This window comes from Eutrigla gurnardus, assembly GCF_963514095.1.
Source record: "Eutrigla gurnardus genome assembly, chromosome: 15".
NCBI lineage: Eukaryota > Metazoa > Chordata > Actinopteri > Perciformes > Triglidae > Eutrigla > Eutrigla gurnardus.
In genome coordinates, this window is record NC_139938.1 from 12,775,977 (window position 1) to 12,798,821 (window position 22,845).

The window sequence follows — 22,845 nt, forward strand, 5'->3', positions numbered from 1 at the left end:
CTTTCGTCCGCGGCGTTGAATCGAGAGACTACACTGTTTTTAAATCGTGGTTTCTGATTTTAGAAGAGTCGACAGGCAACAGCAGCAGCAGCACCAGCTCCGCTCGTTAGACCCAGACCCGTGGGCGGCTGGGTGGCGTCCGTCTGGGCGAGCTGATAGCACGAAGATTTGGCACGCTACTGCTTCGTCCAAAAATTCTCAAGATATGGCGATAAGAAGTGAGATGTAGGAAAACGGATGAGAGGCCATTCGTGAGGGTCTGGGCTTCAGCTAAAACGGACAAAATATCCCAGCACCACCATCCTCATCCTCATCAAACCAGTGGATATTTTTTTTTTTTTAAATAACTATCTAAAAAGTGTGGAGCACATGACACATTGGTGAATCCCCGAGGCAGGTCCCACACACAGACTGAATGAGTCCATCTTTGGCTGTCGGACGGACTCCTCAAGAGCACAGGACGGATGCAAACAGACTAAACACATCTTGGCAATTCATAAGACCCTCAGCATCTCCACCAACGGTGTTCTAACCGAGCGGGGTGAAGCTCACACCGGGGGGACCCGTCGTTTCACAGGCAGGTAGGCTTACACCCCGACGGCTCACAAGTGTGCCACCTCTAAGGTGCTGTGTTAAAGGTGATCAAGGTGATTAGCGCCACCGGCCGCCCATGCGTCGGCCCCGCTGATGGCCGCAGAGCGGCGCGGGCGGCTGCACCTGTTGTAATCGGCGTAAATGTGCGGAGCGTGGCTTGCGCGCGAGCGTTTTCTAAACAGACCTCGATGTATGTGTTGACATGTCTAGATGAGCTGCCTTAATGGCTGACGGCGTCATGGTGTCTGTGTCTATTTGCGTTCGGGATCCGACGAGGCGATTTTCCAACTGCTCCTGAAAATCTATCTCCAGCTGTTTGCGCGCCCGCTGCGCGCGTGAGTACGCGCTGTGTGGGTTTGATCGGTGTGATTAGGTGATTATAGGTCCACCACGCGCGCGCTATAAATGTAATTGCAGTATAATTGTCCCCACATGCAGTGGGACGTAAAGCGCTCCATCACTATACATCGCGCCTGTAGCAGCTCACATACTGGTCCCGATCAGCGGGGACTGGCTGCAGTCGAAAGCCCACTTGTATTCATTGTCATTGCCAGATGCTCTAAAACTCCACAGCCATAAAGCGTGATCTGTCACCTGCCTCACATTTATCATCCGATGCCCCGGGGAGACCTGTGGATGGCAACGGATGGAGGGATGTTGTGTACGTTTTTGGAGTGTATACGTGCGTGTGTGGGTGCGAGCATTTCGGAGGGTAGCGCGCATGAGTGTTTTTTTTTTTAATACATTTTTATTCTCAGACACCCCATTCTCGATGGTGACATGTAGCAGCGACTTTGAGCACCAGGCGGTGTGAGTCCAGCTGCGCTCCCTCCGCTTCAGTTGCGCTCTGCGTGGCGGCGCATCGTGGGTGTCCAACTCTCGGACTTGCTGTCGTTTAGGACTTTTAACACCCAGCACAACTGAAGCTCAAGCGACCAACCTCTGTCTATGCTGGCGTTGAAGCACCAGAGCTATTCTACTGGCGCAGCTGCTGCTGGGGGGGTCAGATAGAGCGTGTTGGATGACCCAGGTTGACCTCCGGGAGAGAAGGCTATGGGCGACAAGATGGGCAACCCAATCAGCGCCTCTGTTGAGGAAATGATTTCAGACGGCTACCTTGATGGGTAAGACAGGAGGGGACAAGAGATCACAGCTGTGTAGAGGCGCCTGTCTTTGCCCAAGGTGACTGCTGGCAACGTGACTTTGAGCAGAGAAGGCAAAGACAGCTGCTTATTTGATGTCCATTCATTGTTTTGATTATGTATCTGCAAATCTAATAAGAAGCATTTTTTTATTGTTGGTTGCCTGATGAGATTACATTTTTTGATTTTCAAAATATGCCTGCTGTCCATTTTGTTTGCCTTTGTGGTATATTTGGCAAATCACAGAGTTGCAGTTTATGCTTTTATCTGGTGCTTCAACTGATCAATGACGATTCTCATTATATTTGGCAGGCAAAGTGGGCCTTTTTCTCCAAAACGGAAGCAGAAACAGGGAGCTAAAACTGACGTTTCAGTGGCTTGAAGTTAAAAGAGTATCATTTGTTGATTTATCTTGAAGCCCAGCTAACATATTCCATATCAGACGGTCCTCGGATGATGTTAAATCACAGAGTTTTGCAGGTTTTGATGGTTAATCTGCGGCGGCCACGGTGGTAACAACCTGTTTCTTTTGATCTGATGAATAATGCTTGAATCTGTTGTTGTCTTGACTGTCTGCTTGTGATGGCAGTGCTGTGCATGTGATGTTGGGTGGGGGGGGGGGGGGGGCAACACACCATGAGGTCACCTCTCATCTCTTTTCTGTCATTCTGCTAATGCATTCCTGTCTATGGAGACAGAGGAAGGTGAGGTAAAAACATGATTCTCCTTTCTTCATATTCACAGTTTTTGGTTTTAGTCTCAATTGCTCCTTTTCCTTTCAAATCTCAGGCTCCAGTTTGCGCTTGATATTTTTCTGAGCACCCCGGCGCTGACTTGAAACCCGACTCCCTGGGGTGCAGATGACCCCGTGGTTCAAACACTGTCAGCCGTCCCGCTTTCATTTGCTCCTTTCATCCCCTTTGCACCCCCCCACCCCCCCTCTCTCTTTCTAACCGGTCTGTCTGTCTTGCTGTCACTCCTCTTCCCACTCTCAGCCAGGCAATGAGACTTATCAGATGGAGGTTTTCTGCTAAAGCTTGTCCTTGTCAGCTTTCATGCCCATCTCTGACAACAGTCTGTGTTTTCACAAGTAGGAAAAAAAAAAATCTCCATCCAAAAATATATGGGAGAAAAATATGGAGTGAGTGAGAGAGAGGTCGGGGAAAAAAAAGAGTGAGAATCAGTATGTGACTGAGTTTGATGTATGTGTATCCGTCTCCACTGGTTTTGCCATGAGTGAGTGGGTGTTTCTGTCAGTGGAACAATTGTGAGAGCAGATGGACTGTTGAAATACATTCTCATATTCATTTCATATCATATGTCTTATTAATTTGTCCACTGATTCAATAATTGCAGGGTCCTGTTTAATTTGAGGAGTTGGAGAATTTATGGATTTCCACTGCCTGCGGTTTATTGAAGAACCATTAAATGTTAAAACATTTTTAATTTGAACTTTTTAAAGCTTGCAATTAAAGAATTAATTTCCACGACTATATCCACTTGTAAATGCACCAAAGATCCCAGTTAAAATACATATTGACCAACTTCGTGCATCCCAATCCATTCTCTTCGCCACCTAAAGGGGAGGAAATAACAATGGTACAACGATACATCTCGTACGTGCATCTTCCAAACATCCACAGGTGTCAACTTGTTTTACAGACATGCATGCACTAATGCACCCTTAAGAATGTAAACATATACATGTATTTAGAAATTAACATTTTCTGCCGAAATGCAGGCAAAAATGTGCATGTGAAGTGATTAATATTATTTATTTATTTTTAGATAAAAGCTTCTGGTGCTGTTGAGTCTTGCAAAACAAACCTGATGCCACTGGAGATATAATGCAATAGAGGGGCTGCCAATATCCACAGTGATGATCATATTTAGTACTTTCATTAAATCTTAAAACTTCAAAGACTGGGCTTTTTGGGGGAAGGGAGGCACTGAAACGGGGCATTTCAGACAGTGGGATAATACAGGTATGTTCAAACAGAGAGTATGAAAAAAAGAATGTGTTTCTTGAACATTAAAGCATGTAAACATGTTCTAGTAGCAATCCAAAATCTAAATATGACCACGGCAATGAGCATCATATGTACCCTTTAATGTGGAGGTGGTCCAATAGCCGAACCAGGACCGTATGGACTTAAGACTACATTTCATCAGAGCTCACAAACTATGTGCACATTAGAGGTGGGAGAAATAAACTATTCTATGATGCATCGCGATGCTTTGTTGAACAATTCTGCATTGATGCAGGAGTCTATAATGGATTATTAATGAATTAATTAATTGTGCATTTCAACCGTATCTTACGAAAGGAATTCTTTTTGAAAGATTTGAAGAAAAATTCTCATTCTGTTCGAATCAAAAAGAAGCGATGCATCGAGAATCGTTTAATAATCGAATTGTGGCCCTCGTGAGGTGACGATTCCCACCACTAGTGCACCTGCACACCTTCCTGCACAGTATGCTCTCCATCTCCTTCTCATGCACACAGCTTGTTCACACCTGGTGTCCTCTACCGATCACCAGAGCAGACTCGCACCTCTTCCTCCTCTTAACCTTTTACACTGTCTTTGTGTTTACCCTCAGTATGCGTCCTGCTCATCCCTTGGCTTTGGCGATCCACCCAGGATTTAAGTCTAAAATAACAGTGAGGCGAGTGAATGTTTATACTTTCCTCCGGCAGAGATCTCCCCACTTCTATCTCTATCCTTCCTGTCCGGCAGCGACACACTCACAGAATACTCCCGGGATGTCTATGTCTTCCTCCCTCCCTATGTTCCTTTCTCTCCCTCACCGCGACAGTTCAGCATGTACTATTGGCAGGAATATTAAATGAAGCATATCGCCAGTGTCAAAATATTACACTGGGAAAGTCCTCAGAGGGGCAACTCTCATGAATCAAAGCAGCGCATCTGTCTGATCATACATGGTTGATTGATGCCCTGTCAGGCCTCGAGGTCTCTTGGTGAGGTGTTAGGTGGCAGTCGGGTGGGGGCGTAGGTGTTGTTAGAGGAAACGATAGCGGGTGACAGGAGGACTTAAGTGCTTTTCCTGAACAAAGAACGAGCGGGAGAGAGACAGCGAGGGAATGGTCGCTAGATAATACAAAGACCCTGATTGTGCTCTGATGGTATTTATCAGAACAATGAACAACAGTGGAATATTTTTGTGACACCATTGAATTATGATGTGATTACATAATTTGTCACTGTGATTCTGCCACGAGGAGACAGCGGTTTCTCCCAGGAATGAGCTTTAGCAGAGTGGAAGGAACAATGTTCTTCACGGAAGCTTGTGTTTCTAAAAAGGGCTCATGAGCGTGCTCTCAGGGTGCGCATACACATTTTGAATGCATAAACTCAGACTCCGATCCCTCTTATACCTGTAGTTTTCTTGCTCTCTCTCTTTCTCTCTCCCTCTCTTTCTCTCATTCTCAAACAGACACACACACACATACACACACATGCAATGTGTATTTATGCTGAGTGTGTGTTTACTCTGCAGGGAGAAGATGCCATTCCACCATGTGCGGGCGGGCCTGCTCTATCCAGACAACTACCTGAGCAGCTCTCTGACGGAGGGCAGCGAAGCCTTCCAGCTCACCAGCATCTCCACAGAGGAGCTGGGAGGTGAGTGTGTGAGAGAGAGAGAGAAGGAAAGAGAGAGAAGAATACTAGCAATTAATGTTTCACTACTGAGACAATGCAGCTACAATGCCTCAACTCTCCCGGGGAATTTCTTTTTTCATTTAGCCATTTTGTCAGAGCTTGACTGGATGCAATGGTTTCCAATTATGGTGCTCATGAATTAAAACTCAGTCATAGGACTCAGACTGGCAGAAATAAAATATATATGACTAGGATTGAAGTAGAACACCAATGTATTGGTTTCCTCATTCAAGTTTTCAATCCATTGTGCATGAAAGTTGATACCATCAGTGCTCATAAAGGCCAGTTTGGTAGATAGATCAATGATAATAAAACTGCACTTTGACAGCTAAAGCAGCTCGATTTTAAAATATATTTTTTGTATTCTCCAGGCTAATGAGTTTACCAAAATGTCTAAATATGGTCACTTCAAAACTATAGTTTATTACATTATTTCCTTAGCTCTGGTAATTGGTTATATCAGCTATGAGAACACTGTACTCACCAAAGTTCTGGAAATATGGGAATTTTGTATTTTAATTGGCTCACATAAGTTGTAAACAAGATTAGTAAAAACTATTAGGATGAGAAAACAAAGACAGACAGTGAATTAATCATTTAAACAAGCATCCCTGTGCATAAACACTCCCAGGTTTGAAATACAGCACTTGCTGTTTGTGCACACTCACAGTTTTTTCTTGTGCATTACAGATGTTTAGCATCATTACAGAAGCACTCACTTATAGCATCGCCTCCAAATTAAATTGTATCTATTCTGGTTTTCACCCTCTACTGTCTGACAGCTTGTACTTTTTGCACTGTTGGACAAATTTAAAGCATCTTTCCTTGAGTTTGGGTGAGTACAAATTAATCATAATCAATCACCAGAGTAAAGAAAAGGGTTTAAGTCAAATTGGCTCAAATTGACACAGAGGAGTTTTACTTTCATGCAGCATGTTTTCAGTGAGTATCATGACCTCACACGTACTTTTTGCACAAAACAAAGACTTTTTACACTGTAACGTACGTGCTTTTGGAAAAGCAAATCCTCACACGAGCGAGGACGGAGAGCATTGGAGTTGGTTTTCTGACTGAGGCGGCTTGATTGTGTTTATACATGTGGTCTTTTGTAGTTTGCTCGAATGAGCTTTGGTATGAAGTACTTTGTAGAATAAATCTTTAATCCAATGTCCCTCGTGCACAACTCGACTCAACCCAGTTCACTAAAACAGTTGCTTTTGTGTGCTGAATGCAGAGCTGCTGCTTTGAAACTTCTCACCATCATCATTACCCCCGGATGGCCTCTGGCTGGGTTTTGTTTGTCAAGGGCAAGCAAGAAGGAAAAAAATGGTCTGAACCTGCGTCGGGCTATTATATAAATTAAATTTGGACACTTAGACTCCAGACATTGTGATGAGGCATTATCTGAGCCCTGTCAGCCACCGATCCAATGCAACCAATGGGATAGATTTGATGTGGGCAAAATATCGGTTTGCTGCCAGAATTTGAAAACTCTTAATCCTATTTCAGAGAGATGCCGAAGGTTCTTCTATGATCATCTGTTAGTGAAGATAGAAGGCCAGCTAATCACCCCTGTGTTGGATCGACGCTATCCTTTTCTCTAGGTTTTGAGGCTTTTCATCAATCACAGTGAGAACATACAGTCCTGGGGGGTTGGATTCATATACACAGCCACACAGTCAGGGCTCCATGCTCCATACACACACACACACACACACACACACACACACACGCACAAGCATTGCACAGTAATACATCAAGGACCAGCTCGTTTCGCACCCTATTGAAAATGTACTCTTCACTGTTGAGCTGCATACAAATGCATCTCACTTTGTTTTGGGAGGCTGCACGCTCGCCCGCATTCCCAATCCCTCGCCTCTGATTCTCACTTATTTAGAGAGAGAGAGAGAGAGAGAGAGGGAGAGAGACAGAGAGAGGGAGAGAGAGAGGCTCTGTGCTTGAGTCTAGTTATCAGCCATTGGGGATATTTACTGGCTTATGTAGGGGCTGCAACCGAACTTTGGTTCTCACACAGCTGACAGAGCAAAGATAGTCATGGGAGGCAGATCTGAAACAGTCTTATTACACGGAGGGAGGGAGGGAGGAAGGGGAGCATGTCAGGATGAGAATATTAATGACACTTAGACTGAGAGAGACAGAAGTTCATATAAAATTCATTGTCTCGGTTAGACATTTTGATTTTAAATTCCTTCGTGAAGCAGGCTTCTTAATTGCGTTTCTCATGTAAATCGCTGCACAAAATGCCGAACTCAAATGACAACCTCTCCTGCCCCTGAACAGTCTCTGGTGTCTTTATCAAGTCGATAAATTCGACCTCCTCCGCCGCATCCAAAGCTCCACCTCCGCTTAGACGGCGTCAATTGATTGGCAGGTAATTAGCCAGTGGTTGACCAGGGTATTTTATAAGAAAGTCCTTCGAGTGTTGAGTAATTCCGGTGCACGGTCAGATAGATGCCTCGTGAGCTCTGTGTGTTTATTGACAATTTCAAGTTAGACGGAAGCCTTTTATGTGGGAGGAGAGAATCGGAAATGCTCTTGGCACGGCTGGTAGAGATTGTGCTGTGTGGAGGGATTGATACGGACTCCTCTGGGGTTTGTCAAATACAATAAGTATATAAAGATGTAAGTGAGGCAAGGAAGGAGAGAGGGAGGGAGGGAGGGAGAGGGAGAGCAAGAGATCACCCTCACCTTGACTTGCCTGAGAGAAAGGCTGCAGCACTTCCCGTTAATGGGGGAGCCTGTTATCGGCACCAGGGAAGCACATTTCAGCACCCTCCACAGACCTGCTAAAATCTATTAATCATTCATATCCTTCACACCGTCTCATGGCCCACTGTTATAATGCGTACGTCTTTAAACTATTTTTATGGTTACAACTTGTCGAACTCAACAAGTCCTCGAACAGCAAGTAGGTCGTCGAAACGCAGAAGCCTTTCCTGGTGCAGTGCTTCAGACACCGTTGTCATGATTCATCATTATGGGTAAGGTCTGGTCAGGATGCATTTGTTTGTTTGGCCTTCTGACGCATCATCCAACACTCACTTGGAAAACAAAAGCTGAGGGTAACTGCACAGTCGGGGGAAAATTCTCACTATTAGTGACCCCTTTAACGTGCAAGAAGTCCTTTAATCCATTGTTGCTATGAGGATATAGATCTTAACCTCTAGAGTTGTAATGATTACAAGAAAGCAATGCTGATCAGAGGTAGGAGAGAGGATGCAAATGGTGGTATCGGGTGCCCAAGTTACACAGTTTGATGGCCAAACCACCCCAACTTCCTCCTTGCGAGGTTTGCCGTTGCTATGACAACGTCACACTATTTGTGCCTTCGTGAGAAGAACTTGCTAGGGAATCTTAAAGATAACATATGTCATATGAATGTCAAATTTATGAACATTTAACTAATTTATATCACCATGATCCACAAACTTGATTCCTTACAAATAACACAAATACTTTTTCTATTACAAATGTTCAGAAATGTTCTGTTTAAATATGCAAATGAGGGGCAGCACAGCGAGATGTTCTCCTTGCATCAGCGTGGGTTCTCTCCATGTTCTCCGGCTTCCTCCCTCAGTCCACACACATGCAGGATGGGTTCATTCATGACTCTAAATTGCCTGTAGGTGTGAATATGAGCATGATTGTCTGTCTATGTGTCAGCCCTGTGATAGACTGGCGTCCTGTCTATCGTCTACTCCCCCCCAAACAGGATAAGCAGTTGCAGATAATGGATTGAATATGCAAATGAGGCATTGTCTTATTAAATATTTGCATACATTTCCAGAACAGATTTAAGCCAACAGGGAAGCTCTAACTCCATCCAAATCAGAAAAAAATCTGTTTGCCATCTATGTTTGCTTAAACCTCATTAATATAGATAGAAAATAAACTGGGATGTTTGGTGTATGTAAGATTTCTGGCTCAGCGATATGAGAAAAAACACATTTTGAGAAAACGGCTTTAAAACGTATTGAAGAAATTCCATATTTGCAAGACACCACAGGTGAAACGTTTTTTTTTTTTAATGTAATACAATAAGACAATTAATTTTGTATTACAGCGTTTCTGAAATGTTACATTTAATTATTCAAATAGAAAAAGTGGAGTGAAGTAAATGTGGAAGGTGTATTTTAGATGTTTACTATCCACCCTTTTGGAAGAAGATATTTTATGGAAGCAAATTAACCTAAAATTATAAAATTGATCAGTGCGTGTTTTAGCTTTTAGTGTCTTAAAGGCAATAAATGAACATGAACAGATATTGATATCTACTGTGATGAACCCTTGACCTTATAAGGAGTGAGTACACACCAGAAGGATTTAACAGTAAAATATGTACGTGTCTCATTTCCCCAAAAGGAAAGAGAGGAAGGCAGACAGACAGTAATGTACAGTGATATGTTGTCTGTTTGTCGTGCAGAGATCCGTGAGGCGTTTCGTGTTTTGGATCGTGATGGGAATGGTTTCATCTCCAAACAGGAGCTGGGCATGGCCATGCGCTCCCTGGGTTACATGCCCAGCGAAGTGGAGCTGGCCATCATCATGCAGAGACTGGACATGGATGGTGAGCAACTCCATAAGGACACACACTTGGGTGCATATGCACACACACTCACACACACACACACACACACAGAATGAATCTTTTCATAGAACACCATTTTTTTGTGTCAGATTTAAACTATAATAATGTATGACTGTGTTGAATTAGAATGTGCTGTAAATGAACACTGCCAAAAATACATAACGCAATGTTTCTTATACTTGTTTGAGGCAAAGTACCTTTTTTTTTTTTTTCAAAATGTTCCTGCAAAACTGTGGAAGAGTAGTAGGTGGTCGGTCAAAAATAGATTCCCCCTGAGATAATAAAGAAGAGAACCTGTTTGCTCCTGCTCCTTAAACTCCAGCTGTGCATTTCAATTTGCAGAGGATCACAATTACGCCTAAGCAGTCCCTGAATCACAAACAAGCTAGTCAATCTTTCAACGGGTTCTTATCTCCCAGCTCTTGATTCCGCAGCTCGCGGTAAATATCAAAGGTCAAAGCTAAAAGCTTTTTTGCGTTTGCCTCCATGAGTAGCCTGAGAGCAGCACTGCCATTTGTTCTGAGGGGAGACGGTATCTCTTTTAAAATCCTCCACCTCTGACTTCTATCATCTCGGTGTCAGCGCTAATAAAGCACTGACAGCGGTCGCACGCTCAATTAGTTTAAAAATGTCAATTATTATCAGGTTTTGGACAACTGCCTTGTTCCTGCAGATGATTAATTTTACATCGTTAAAGCCCTTCTTCGGAAATCTTAATCCTCTGATGTCTGGCATTACATTCTCATTCTTTCCTCAGGTTAGAAGCCATGCTTATTTAAAGCTGCCTTTTTGTGAAACTGCAGTCAGGTTTCGGAACAGAGAACTGATGCTGTTTGTAATAATAATATACTGGATTAAAAAGGAAAGGTTCTTTTTTTACGGGTCTGCTATCCATTGTCATATCTCGGTCATTTCCAAGAGATTTCCTGAAGAGAACTGTGTAGTTTGACACTAATTGTAGGGATTTCCTTGAAAGGACTACTCTATTTAAACCCAAGTAAATGTATCTCCTACATGTTGAATTGCATGCTTGCCTGACGTCAAATTTAACATTTTTGTATGTTCAGTTTTGCACTCACTAAAAGACACCAATTCATTCTTATTCACTGCACGAGTACCAATTGAATGTTGTCTATATTTTCTCTGTAATTAGCACCAAATTACCGAGTTCATTCTGGGGAACTTCTTGGGAATTATTCAGAAATGACAGACCCATAAAATGAAGTGCTATCCTACCACCAACACTAACACAGCAGCACTGAGACGTGTGCAGAGTGCAGAGAATCCTTCCGATAAGCCACTTACTCTTGCAAACAATAAACACAGCATTAGATAACGTTGTAAAACAGGGGTAATATCAACGTTGGCGAAATTAAACATACTTTGTTTATGCAGCAACTCCGTTCTAAGACATAGACATGCTGTTGTGGGGATGTTCACTGAGTATCAATTCCACGGGACGCCGGCTGCTGATTGCTATCTCTAAACAACACGCCCCATCCCTTGAATTTCAAATTGCGAAATGTTCCCCCAGAATTGTCACTTTAAACGTAAAAAACAATCTCCCAAATCGCTTGTGTACAGACAGACACTGGCAAGCATCCGCACAGGTGCACACACCTGATTTGAAAGGTGAATTGCCCCTGATGATGCATGGGGTGTTTGTCACAGATGAGGGAACGTCCATCTGTTGATCTATCTCAGCGCTCTTCTTTCTTTCGGTGAGCAAATAAACCTCAGCATAAAATGCATTATTTAGCTCCTGTGTGCCAGCCTTCCCGTCTGCTGATTATCTCTTATCCTGACCTGTCTCTCTGCCCCTCTGTGCCTGTGTGTGTGCCTGCAGGGGACGGCCAGGTGGACTTTGAGGAGTTTATGACGATACTGGGGCCCAAACTGCTGTCATCTGACAACAGAGAAGGATTCCTCGGCAACACCATCGACAACATCTTCTGGCAGGTGAACGACAATGTTGGAATCTGTTTCTCGTCACTCGCAGTCCTCGTCACTTATGAGTTGCGACATTCACCGCCTCCATAAAAACTCTGCTTCACCTCTCACTGTGTATTTCAGCACTTGGGTCAAATCCCCAAGCACAAACTCTGGTGTCTGCAGGAACTGTGCAAAGGCACACACACCTGGTGCAAAAATATCCACACACATCAATAAATAAATCATATTTAAAAAAAAATATCCACCCACAGACATTCTCAGGCCCCCCACCTGTTTCTATTGCTGTCTGATAACAAGAGATTATTTTTTGTCTTACGACTCAGGGCCTTGAAGGGAAAAGATACCTGCTGAGAATTAAGTGTGTTTCTTTATGTGAGGATGTGTTTATGGCCGGTTATGGGTTTTTCATTCATCGTGTTGCAGAGGGTATTACCATAATAAAGATTTAGGGGATTTGCCCCAGTGTGAAGGAAGTCCGAGCTTGTGTGCTTTAAGTTGTCCAAACTGGGCTCAGCGGTGATTAAGGCATGCCGTTCAACTGGATGCGTTTGAAAATGCTTGCTTTGTTTTTGAAAATTGTTTTGGACAGAAAATTTGCTCCTCTCCGACTTTTCTTTTTGCCTCTTAGGTAAGACATGCGACAATAATGAAAAGTGCAGGGTTAGAGAGAGAGAGAGAGAGTGTGTGTGTGTGTGTGTGTGTGTGTGTGTGTGTGTGTGTGTGTGTGTGTGTGTGTGTGTGTGTGGGGTGCTTAAGTGTGAAGCTGGTTGAGCAGACAGCTCTCCGGAAGCTGTTCTCGGAGCTTTCCTTGAGTCAAATGAGAGGAGAAACATTAAGAGGGTGACTCACTAAAACGAAGAGGTGTGTGTGTGTTTCAGGTTACAAACGCACACTAAGCCACATTTACATGCACGTTCTTTATCCTCGATTTTTATTGTGCAGTCACTTCAGAAAATATCATTAAAAGGAAAAAGAACAACTACCTCTGCCACGCTGAAACATAATTTCTTTCTAAATGGTGTGAAATGGAGCACCCCGCAAAGTCTGACTGAAGAGGGGAGAGAATAGAGAGGCAAGCTGGGAAATATGTGGGGATGGGAAGGGTGGTGGTGATGGTGGGGGTGGGGGTGGGGAGGGGGGGGGGGGGGGGGGTTGCCCCACATAAAGATACAGGAATATAAAAGGAAAACCACAAAGGGGGAGAGTAGGAGAAATTGAAAGAAGAGGTACAACAGCCTTTGATTCATGAAGGTCACAGACAGTATTCGTCTCCGGCTTGATTCAAAATGTTCACCTCCCACGACGAGAAAAGACAGACGGAAAGAAAAACAGGAAGAAAAAATTAGAGACGGAAGAGGAAGAAGCAGGAGACGAGAGAGAGAGGGAGGGAGCAGGGAATTAAAGCAGAGAGCGAAATAATATAGAAAGAGAAATGCGAAGGAGAGGAGGGGGGGAATGGTGGGAGGAAGTGTGTCTCTGGGGACAGTGCTGTGTGTGTGTGTGTTTGTGTGTGTGTGTGTGTGTGTGTGTGTGTTTGCATTTCACAGTCCTCAGAGGGAGACAGGACGAGAGGGAGAGCCATTGTATTGAGAAGAGAGAGATGGAAGAGAAGGAGGCACATCATGGTGGGCCACAATGACTCAGTTCACTGTTCAGATAATATCCCTGCACAGTAAGATGTATAATGATGGCTTCCTCCAGGAGACCCGGGTTGCTTCGGGTGAAATTACATTTCGTGTGCGTTTCTGTGTGTTGAATACGTTTTGTGCATCCGCGTGATTGCGTCCTGATTTGTTTGATTTACAGGTGAAATATCTGAAAACCATTTCTGTTTTTCTGTTTAGTTTCCACTGAAGCACAAACTCAGGAGATTTAGCTATCTGCTTTTGAAAACAAGACTAATTCCTGCTGACAGTAAACAAAAAAGGAAGCACCCTGCCTTCCATTACAAATTAATCTGCAGAGCCTAAAGACAGAAAACAACATCTTTTGGGTCGATAGCAGAACAAAGTTAATCTATTATTTATCTATATCTATAAGAGATACTTTTGCACTGAGAGAGAGAGAGGAGGAATAACTCTTTTGGGACATATACTTATAAACAAGATTTATAGAATTCACACGTATATGATAAATATAAAGCGACTAGTACAAAGCAGCCGGTTAACTCCAATCACGCAGGTTCGCCATGTAATAATAGTCCCCTTATCTGACTTAGACAAAAAAAAATAGGGTCCATGCTGAAAAAACCCTTCAATGTTGAACATTAGAGTGTATTAATGCTCTCATCAAACATTTCCAAAACATGTCTAACTACTCCTTTAATGTTAGGTCTCCAGGTGTCAAAGTAACGTGCTTCAGACCAAACCATTGACCTTGACATCCCCCAAGATGTTTTGCCGTATTATGCAATAACACCATCACTCTGCTTCTAACCGTGAATAAGACGGAACAGTCATTTTCTTTACGACTGAGAGAGGTCGCTTGTCAGAAAAACATAAGCTAACATAAGTCATCTCAAGCACTTGAAAAACCTGCGCTGTAATGTATTTTGGATGAGGACATTCCCTCCAGGCAGCCAATGCGATTTATTCCCACCGTGAGAAAATTAAATGGCAGACTCTTAAATTGTGAACATCCAATCTGCAATCATTTATGTCAAAAGTCACGTTCCAAATGGGGAGTTATATGAAATTTCACTTCTTCTTTTTTTCACCATTAACTTGTAGTTTTGTTTCAGTCAGCCACCTGTTAGTATTAATGAAAACAAGGAGGCTGAAAATAAGGATGGAGGAAGCGGAACGAAATAGCCGCCTCATCTGTTGAAACAGTCTGTTCATACCGATGACCAGCGATGCCAAATGTAGAGTAACGGCATTACATAATAAGTGCCATTTGGTGGACGGTTTCATCCAAAGTGTAGCGCCGTGAGAGCAATTTCTTCAAGACTGGTGTATAAAAAGGGACTGGGACAGGGCCTCTTGGGTTTTAGCAGCTTGACTGTGGGATATTTTGCTTCAGATTGCATTTCATCACATACAATGACAGACAGACATTTCACTTGGACTTGAACCCTGAAGGCACGCTGTTAGACATACAGGAGTAAAAGGAGAACAGAATCAAAGAAACAATGCAGGTCGTCACTTGGAGACCTTTTAGAGAAGGGTCAGAGGACAAAGCAGGTGGACGACTGGGGAAACAAGCTTGTTCTGTAAGAGGGCAGGTGGATGGGAGGCAGGTTCCTCTGATTGATGTGTCCTGACTCCTTCAGTATGTCACTGATCACCGAGGGTGGTTTCCTCATGGCGAGTTAGTGAAGTGGGTGTCGTATCAGTATGTGGAAACTATTTCTACTTTTTGTAAAATGTATTATTTTCTAGTTGTGGGGAGTAAATCGGAGGAGGTGACCGTCAGTTCAGTGTTTGCCCTTTAGATTTGAGGTGCAAGGACCGACACGCGAATGAGTTTGCATGTTTGCACTTCCTTGAAGTCAGTGTTTTGGCTGGACCTCTAAGAAGCTGATGTTCTGAAGATATTTTAATGTTTCGTTCTACTTTATAAAATTGAGCCAGTACATAACCCCTCTTGTGAATTTTAAAGCCTTTATGCATCTTGAAAAAGGCGGTTGCTAACGAATGAGTCTACAAAAAGTCATCAAGCTGAGTAGTCTGCCTTCGCAGATTCATTGTGTAAACTCCTGCTTATGTGGTGTAGTTTTTATAGCCTAACACTAGCTTATTATTATTGTTGTTGTTGTTATTATTATTAGCAGTAGAAGTAGTTATATTATCATAATTGCATTAAGCTTCAAAAATCCCAAAAAGTTGTGTTCCTTTGTGAGGAACAAAAACATGTAAGTATGATAAACTTTTGTTCCCTAAAGAGCGTCTTTTCTGCAATAATCCAAAGGAAAAAATCCCACTGTCTTGTCATCAAGGGAACCAGTGCGATGCTAATTTCCTCGGCTGGCCTACAAAAATGTGCTCTCCCTGCACCACTCTATAGGAGTGCAGTGTTCATTAACACCACAGAGAGGGTGACAAAGATAAAAACCCACGGCGAGGTTACACCAGAGGGACGGCGTTCTGAGGTAACTAAAAAAAAAAATGCTTATTTCAATGTAATCAAGACAAGTGGTGAGTCTGTGTCCGTCAGGAAAAGTAGGTTCTGTTGTGTTTATTTATAGCATCAGACACCTAGGTGCCGATTGGAGATTTGAGAGTGCACTTGAGGCGAAATACTTTCTGACTTTTCATCCGAACATCTCCACCACTTAGACAGAAAAGAGCAGAAGGGAGTGGAGGAGGCCTTTTGATGCAGCTGCACTTCAGCAGGTACAGAGGTGCTCTACAAATACATTTGTATTATTATTATTATTATTATTATTATCATCACATAACTTAATTCGGTAGACAGGCAACCTTGAGTCTTTGCAGCTTCTGCAAATCACTGTGTGTTTGCAGTATCTAAAACGTGACGACGACACTTTAACATTGAAGTCACATTCAAATATGACGAGGCTTCTGTTTCTGTGGATCTAATTCAACGTTTGTGGTTGATTGTAGCTTCTAAGGTTAACTTACCTTACCTGCAACGTTAAGCTAACATCAGTCCTCTGTGTGTGCTTTGCGTTGTGTAAATACAGTCTGCTCCAGATTGCATTCAGTGTGGATGTGTGTATCTTGCATTTTTCTTTTGGCTACAGCACTTTAGTACAAAGTGAGGCAGAAATTTCACTTGAAATTGAACACTTAAGTTACGACCGCCATGTAAACAGGAGAAAAGGAAGACAGAATGATATAAACTCTTGCAGGTTGCCACTCTTGGAGAGTTTTTAGAGAAGGGTCAGAAGACACAGCAGGTGGATGACAAGCTTGTTCTGTAAGAGGGCAGGCAGGATTGGATGGGAGGGACGGAGTCTAAGCACCTGTTCTTCTGATTGATGTGTCCTGGCTCCTCCAGTATACCAAGGGCAATATCCTCATTCAGAGTTTGGGAGGGGGGGCGGGTGAGTTTATTATTGAGTAAGAGAGAGAGAGAAAATGTGTGTGTCATATCGATATTTGGAAATGATTTCTAGTTTTTCTAAAGGTTCTTCTCATTTTCTAGTTATGTGATTACATCGCTTCACTTTTCATTGTTGTTTAATGATGCCACTTAATTGGTTTACATTCAGGTTTCGGCTCATTTGGCTTGTGAATGTAACGTCAACATACTGGTTATCCAGGATCTCCAGTTAGTCTACCAGCTCAAAGACAAACCTCAGGGACAACAGCTAGCGTTCTGGGGGTTTGGCTGCAAGCCAAACTCTACAAACTTGATTTCTCGCTGTGGATGTGCATGTCCTGTGGAGACCAGACAGGAGGAGAAATCACTCTGTTATTTGGTAACAGGTAGCAGCTCCATGGCTTTTCTTCCCCCAGACAGGCAGACAGGAACATTGCACATACTCTGCGCTCCTGCTCTGAGCTGTCATGTCTGTCCTGCGGCTGCAGTCCAAAGAGTTGTTCCTCCTTTTCCCAGCATCCGTTCAAAATAGCGACAGCTTTGGCACGGAGGAGAGCAAACCAGGCAGCTCAGGCCCTCCAACTGCAGCTGCCACTCCCTGTTTCTCTGCCCTCGAGGGCCACACAAGGTTGCATGAGTCAGAGCAGTTAAACGTCAAATCTCTGTCTTTGGTTGACCATATATAGTTCAAGTATTATCACATAAGTAGTAGAAAAACTTCAAATGTAGTCTAGATTCATCTTAGATTAAGTTTTTTTTTTATTTTTTATACTGTGGCAAAGGTGCATACAAATAATATTGATTCCCGACCTTTTAGGTTGTTCTCTTTTAAAAAGGCTACCAAATTGTGTAACTGCGTGCGGCGGTGAAAACACCAGAGACGGAGTGATTTAATGAGTGTGTAGCCTATGTCTCTGAACAAGTGAAATCATTCTATTTACAGCAACCTCCCAGGTTTGCTATTAATGTTCTCTGTGTGTTTGCATCCACAGGCATGTTTCCGTAATTGCAGCGTAAATCACACTGAAAAGGCAGTATGAAATTTTTTTTTTGTGCCATCAATACACATTTGCAGAACATTATGGCTGCACAGAAAAAAATACACAGAAAAAAAACGCACTGAATATTCCAGGATTAATGCATACATGAAATGTTTGCGAGAGCGTGTGTTCCTTGTCACGTTCATCCATTCTAGATGAGATCACATCTCTGACTTGCTGAATAAGATTTTTTCAAGACCTTATTAACAATTAAATCAAATATTTTCAAATGTTTAATGACATCTACGATGGCGTATTCGGGCCACTGTAGGAAAACTTTCATCAAGCATGAAACAACCTAAATAAAATAATTCTCCTGACTGACTTCGACAAGAGGCCAACCCTTTTCCAAATAATGACGGCTTCTCAGAAGGCCTTGTTGAAATGAGCATCTCCTCATCACCATCACACCTCTTTTACATTTCGACCACAATTGTCTGCCAGTTCTGTTTTCTCCATCTGTGCCCCCCCACTACTTCCCTCATCTCATTCTCTCTGACCTCAACATACTTTGTTATTTTCATCTCACGTTGCGCATCTCTTTCTCTCTATATACACCCTATTTTATTCCTCTTTGCCTCGCCTGCCTCAGTATGTCCATCTGTTGTGTTAAACCAAGCAACTGATTGTATTCGATGCCGTCGGTGAGGTGAATAATCTGATGCTATAGCGGGTTTGAGGACGGTGTGTGTGCATGTGTTTCTGCTGGGGGGGGGGGGGGGGGGGGCAGGAAAGACGTGAAGTTTTGGAAGGGCAGACAGGGAATAGGACAGACGCCAAGATTCAGACTTTGAATCAGTGATGGGCCAGGCTCCATAAATCATTTTAAACACAAACATGGACACACAACAGAGAATAGGACCACCTACAGGGACGTAGACATGCCCATATTTCCATTGCGACTGATACATTCATTAAATCAACTGTGCCTGCATACATTCATCCCCCTTTATCAATGCATACACACACACACACACACACACACACACGTACGTATGTTTGCATACTGATTCAGTTCCCCAGGAATAGCACCAATGATACATTACAACTGACACCTTTCCTCCTTTCATAATGTACCTGTAAATAACACATTCAGGCAATAAAGCACACATTCATGCATGCCATCGTTTTGTGCAGCTTGTACATTTCACACCTCGTTCTCATCCTCTATATTTATCAGCCCTCGTAAAGCCAAGTTTTGGGGTGACTGTGTCTCTTGATCGACTTGTGCCCCTGCAGTTTGACATGCAGCAGCTGTCTCTGGATGAGCTGAAGCAGGTGCTGTTCCACGCCTTCCGGGACCACCTGACAATGAAGGACATAGAGAACATCATCATCACCGAGGAAGAGAGCCTCAACGAAGCCTCAGGGAACTGCCCTGAGTATGAGGGAGGTGAGGAAGCTGTTCTTGTGGAAACTCTGGTGTTATAAACACCTTTACTGATTAAAAAAAGGACGTTTGGATTGTAATTCACATATTTTTCACAGCAATTTGACACAGAGCTCAGTAAAAGTATCCATTATGAAACCATTTGTCTGTTAATCGAAATACATTAATGAAACTGTAAGGAAATGTTTGACATTTTGGGAAGTATACATGTTTGTCTTTTTGGGAGTTTGAAAGTTATATTCCTCCCTCCTGGTATCGAATCACTCATCTAACTCTCGGCAAGACAAAAAAAAAAGATCATATTTCCCTATATGTCAAACTACCCCTTTAAGGCTAAATTTTAGACAAAACAGACTAATGCATAAATCTCTTATGACTTCCAGCTGTAACACATTTCATTGTGAATGAAGTCTTCTGTATTATACACTGCTGGAACAATAAATCACATTTTAAAAGAGGAGACGTGAGAGGAAGGGAGAAATTGTTAAGACAAGTAGAGGAGTGTGAATTAAGCAAGAAGATAGATAACGAAAAGTGAGATCGCATAGCGACTGAAGAAGCAAATTATTTCATTTTTGTTCAGTTAGAATAAAGTGGAAAGGGGAAATTCTTCAGACATGAATATCCATCACAGAGGTCTTATCTATATCGGGGTGATCCTGAGCGTAGGCAAGAATGATGAGGCATATTGAAAAGCACAGCTTTAATGATAATATATATTATGTTATCTCATGGTAATGCATTGGTTTTGTTGAGTTTTAAAGCCAACTGGACGGTTGACAGAAGGTCTTTTTCTTGAGACAAAATACCTTTTCTGGAGGGGAAAACCTAAATCTGACCCTGCGTTAATTATGGTGCGCAGCTAGAAATTTCATTTTTGCTGTCAAACATCCACAAGTCAGTTCAAAAGTAAAGACAGATCAAACACGCTAGAAGAGCAGAAAAGTCTTAATGAATCCATTGGGTGCTGGCCTACAGTCTAGGGGAGACCTAAAAGGAGACAGCTGGGTGGAAATGGAGAAGCAGCAAAGAAGGGACAGCTAAGGGGGAGATAAGAGGCTAAAGAAGGGATCAGGGAACTGCTGGCTTGGCACTCTCTTTCACAAAGTTTCTGTTTGAGGAAACGGAGTAAGGGAGAGGTATCAGTAGAAAGAGGAGCACTGGGGGAGAATAAAGAAGAGGTAAAGAGCCTGCCTCGTAACAACACGACATCTGTATAACGCCCCACATTCAACTCGTCGTCCACTTCCCTATTTCATGCATGCTTCCTTCCCATCTTCTTCCTGTCCGTCGGGTGTTCAACACCTTTCACAGCTCTGAGTTGATTTATTGATGCAGCGTGTGATTTTATCAAACTGACACAAGGGGGCTGACAGGGAGGAAAAATTTGGTTCGTGCTCTTGCTGTCACAGATACATTTCAAAATGTAAAAATATTAGCTGCTATTTCATCCATACTTGTTTGGGTCAAATCATGAAGTTGCCCCTTGAGAAAGAGGTTAATATGTATTCACTATCAGTGTTTACTATCACCATCTCTTGCAAAGCTTTGGACTGTATGTTGCAGTGGCTCAGGAGTGGGAAATAATCCCTGGCATTGTTAATGGATGGTCTTTGATATGTTGCTTTTCACAACAAAAAAGTGTATTTCCCCAAAGTTTTATCTTATATTTCTTTTGCAGGGTCATATTGAAGTGAATAAACGAATCAAGAGAGGCACAAACTGGGGTTAATCCCCAGAATTTCTACTATACTCCTCTTTTATTTACTTTTTCTTCTCTTTCCCTCTCCTCAGTCCATCCCAAGAAGAAGAATCGGCAGACGTGTGTCAGGAAAAGCCTGATCTGCGCCTTCGCTATGGCTTTCATCATCAGTGTCATGCTCATCGCGGCCAATCAGATGCTGCGGAACGGCATGGAGTAACCAATTGCACTGTGAGCATTGAGGAGTGGACAGAACAGCCATGACCTCACATTCTTGTCTTTGCAGCCAAAGCAGGACCAGCCACAACCCGGGCACTTCTCTAAACAATCAGTTGAGTTTTTTGAGTTTCATTTGAACGTACCGTATAGACGCAGACGATGTGAGTGAAATGAGGAGGGATGTATTTGTTTCGCGTTGAAGATGTCACCATGTAGAGTAACCAGGACTTACTGGTCACAAGAAACCTGGAAAACTGGAAGAGTTATGTTTTTGTATAAACCGTGAGAATAAATAGAGGGTATTATTTTGCTGTTTTCAAGACCAAGAACGCCCTTTAAACTTGATTTTTTAAATTACTGAAAATGTCTATAAGGTGCTTTGAGCCATTCCTTATTTAAAAAAAATAAATAACAAACAGCGGTTGTTATGGAGAACTGCATATTTGCCCCAGAGAGGCGGTGTTGAATGTGAGTGAATGTGGGCACTGAATGTTAGGCACAGTATTTAAATGCATAGTAAATCCCTCACATCTGATAATAATCACACTTTAAACATCGACATCCTCTACTTGTTCCTCTAATCTTGGAACACATGAAGTCTTCATGTGTTCGATACACAAGGAGCACAACTCAATACCCAGGGCCAGGTAACAAGTTTCCCGCTGTATCCACTTTTAAATATTAGCATTGATTGATTAATTGATCGATTGATTGATTGATTGATTTGTGTGGGTGTGTAGAAGACAGCACATAATGTAAGCTCAGGCTGTCCGAGAGGTGAAGATCCATTAAATCAGTGAATCTATAGTTTTTAGTTATTAGAAGGACCAGAAATATATTCTGATATTTTTTAGTTATGTGTTGGTAGAGAATATTTCACCTCAACATCTCATTGTAATCCTGACCAACTGTGGTAGATATAGATCGCACAAGAAAGCATGCCAGTATATGTACTGCCATATGAAACATTATTTCCATGGATTTCATCACTATATATATATATATATATATATATATATATATATATATATATATATATATATATATATACAGAATATTTAGAGAGAGAGAACTACGTATCTTGTGGAATGTATATCGTCTCAACAGCAGAATGTATTAAGGGTAGAAACTAGTGAGATAATTCAGGGATATACAGGAAAGCTTCGACATGCTTAGGTTGCAGTCTAGTGGTTAAACTGAGATCTGCAGGGCTTGAACGACCACATATACAAGGCGTGCAGGTGTGCAGTGAAGAGCGACACGACTAAAGTCAAGCTTCGATGCGCGTCGTGTCGGTGTCCCTGGGGCAGTTTGATCTGTATTGGTGAACATCCACTTTATTTTCATGGCAAAAAAAATGGAGAAGATTTTCTCCCCTGAAACACAGATTTTGTTGTCAGTGTCCAGCTCAGGATTGGATGAGGGACTGAAGGTGACTGATGGTACCTGTGGGGGGTCGTCGGTATGTTTTATGGTTCAGCCCTGATAGCACTACAATTTTCTAAA

General features: G+C 42.6%; 1 protein-coding gene across 2 annotated transcripts; it reads left to right on the forward strand.

Moving 5' to 3' along the window:
• Window positions 1-310: 310 nt before the first annotated feature.
• On the forward strand, window positions 311-22,313 carry caln2 (calneuron 2). Of its 2 annotated transcripts, none has more exons than XM_084028742.1 (6): window positions 311-581; window positions 5,256-5,380; window positions 9,864-10,007; window positions 11,875-11,987; window positions 19,268-19,421; window positions 21,213-22,312. In XM_084028742.1, the coding sequence occupies exons 2-6, from the start codon at window positions 5,263-5,265 to the stop codon at window positions 21,338-21,340; spliced, it is 657 nt and encodes a 218-aa protein (XP_083884868.1). In that variant the 5' UTR covers window positions 311-581; window positions 5,256-5,262; the 3' UTR covers window positions 21,341-22,312. The 2 variants fall into 2 exon arrangements, with proteins under 2 accessions (XP_083884868.1, XP_083884867.1); XM_084028741.1 differs by lacking the exon at window positions 311-581 and adding an exon at window positions 1,586-1,718 and having other exon boundaries at window positions 21,213-22,313.
• The last annotated feature ends 532 nt before the right edge of the window (window positions 22,314-22,845 follow it).

What these genes read in the sequence shown, in the direction of transcription:
- caln2 (XM_084028741.1), top strand. Translation starts at nt 1,648, where the DNA reads ATGGGCGACAAGATGGGCAACCCAATCAGCGCCTCTGTTGAGGAAATG. An exon ending in TCAGACGGCTACCTTGATGG is followed by an intron (nt 1,719 to 5,255) that starts GTAAGACAGGAG and finishes TTTACTCTGCAG; the next exon opens with GGAGAAGATGCCATTCCACC. An exon ending in CTGCCCTGAGTATGAGGGAG is followed by an intron (nt 19,422 to 21,212) that starts GTGAGGAAGCTG and finishes CCCTCTCCTCAG; the next exon opens with TCCATCCCAAGAAGAAGAAT.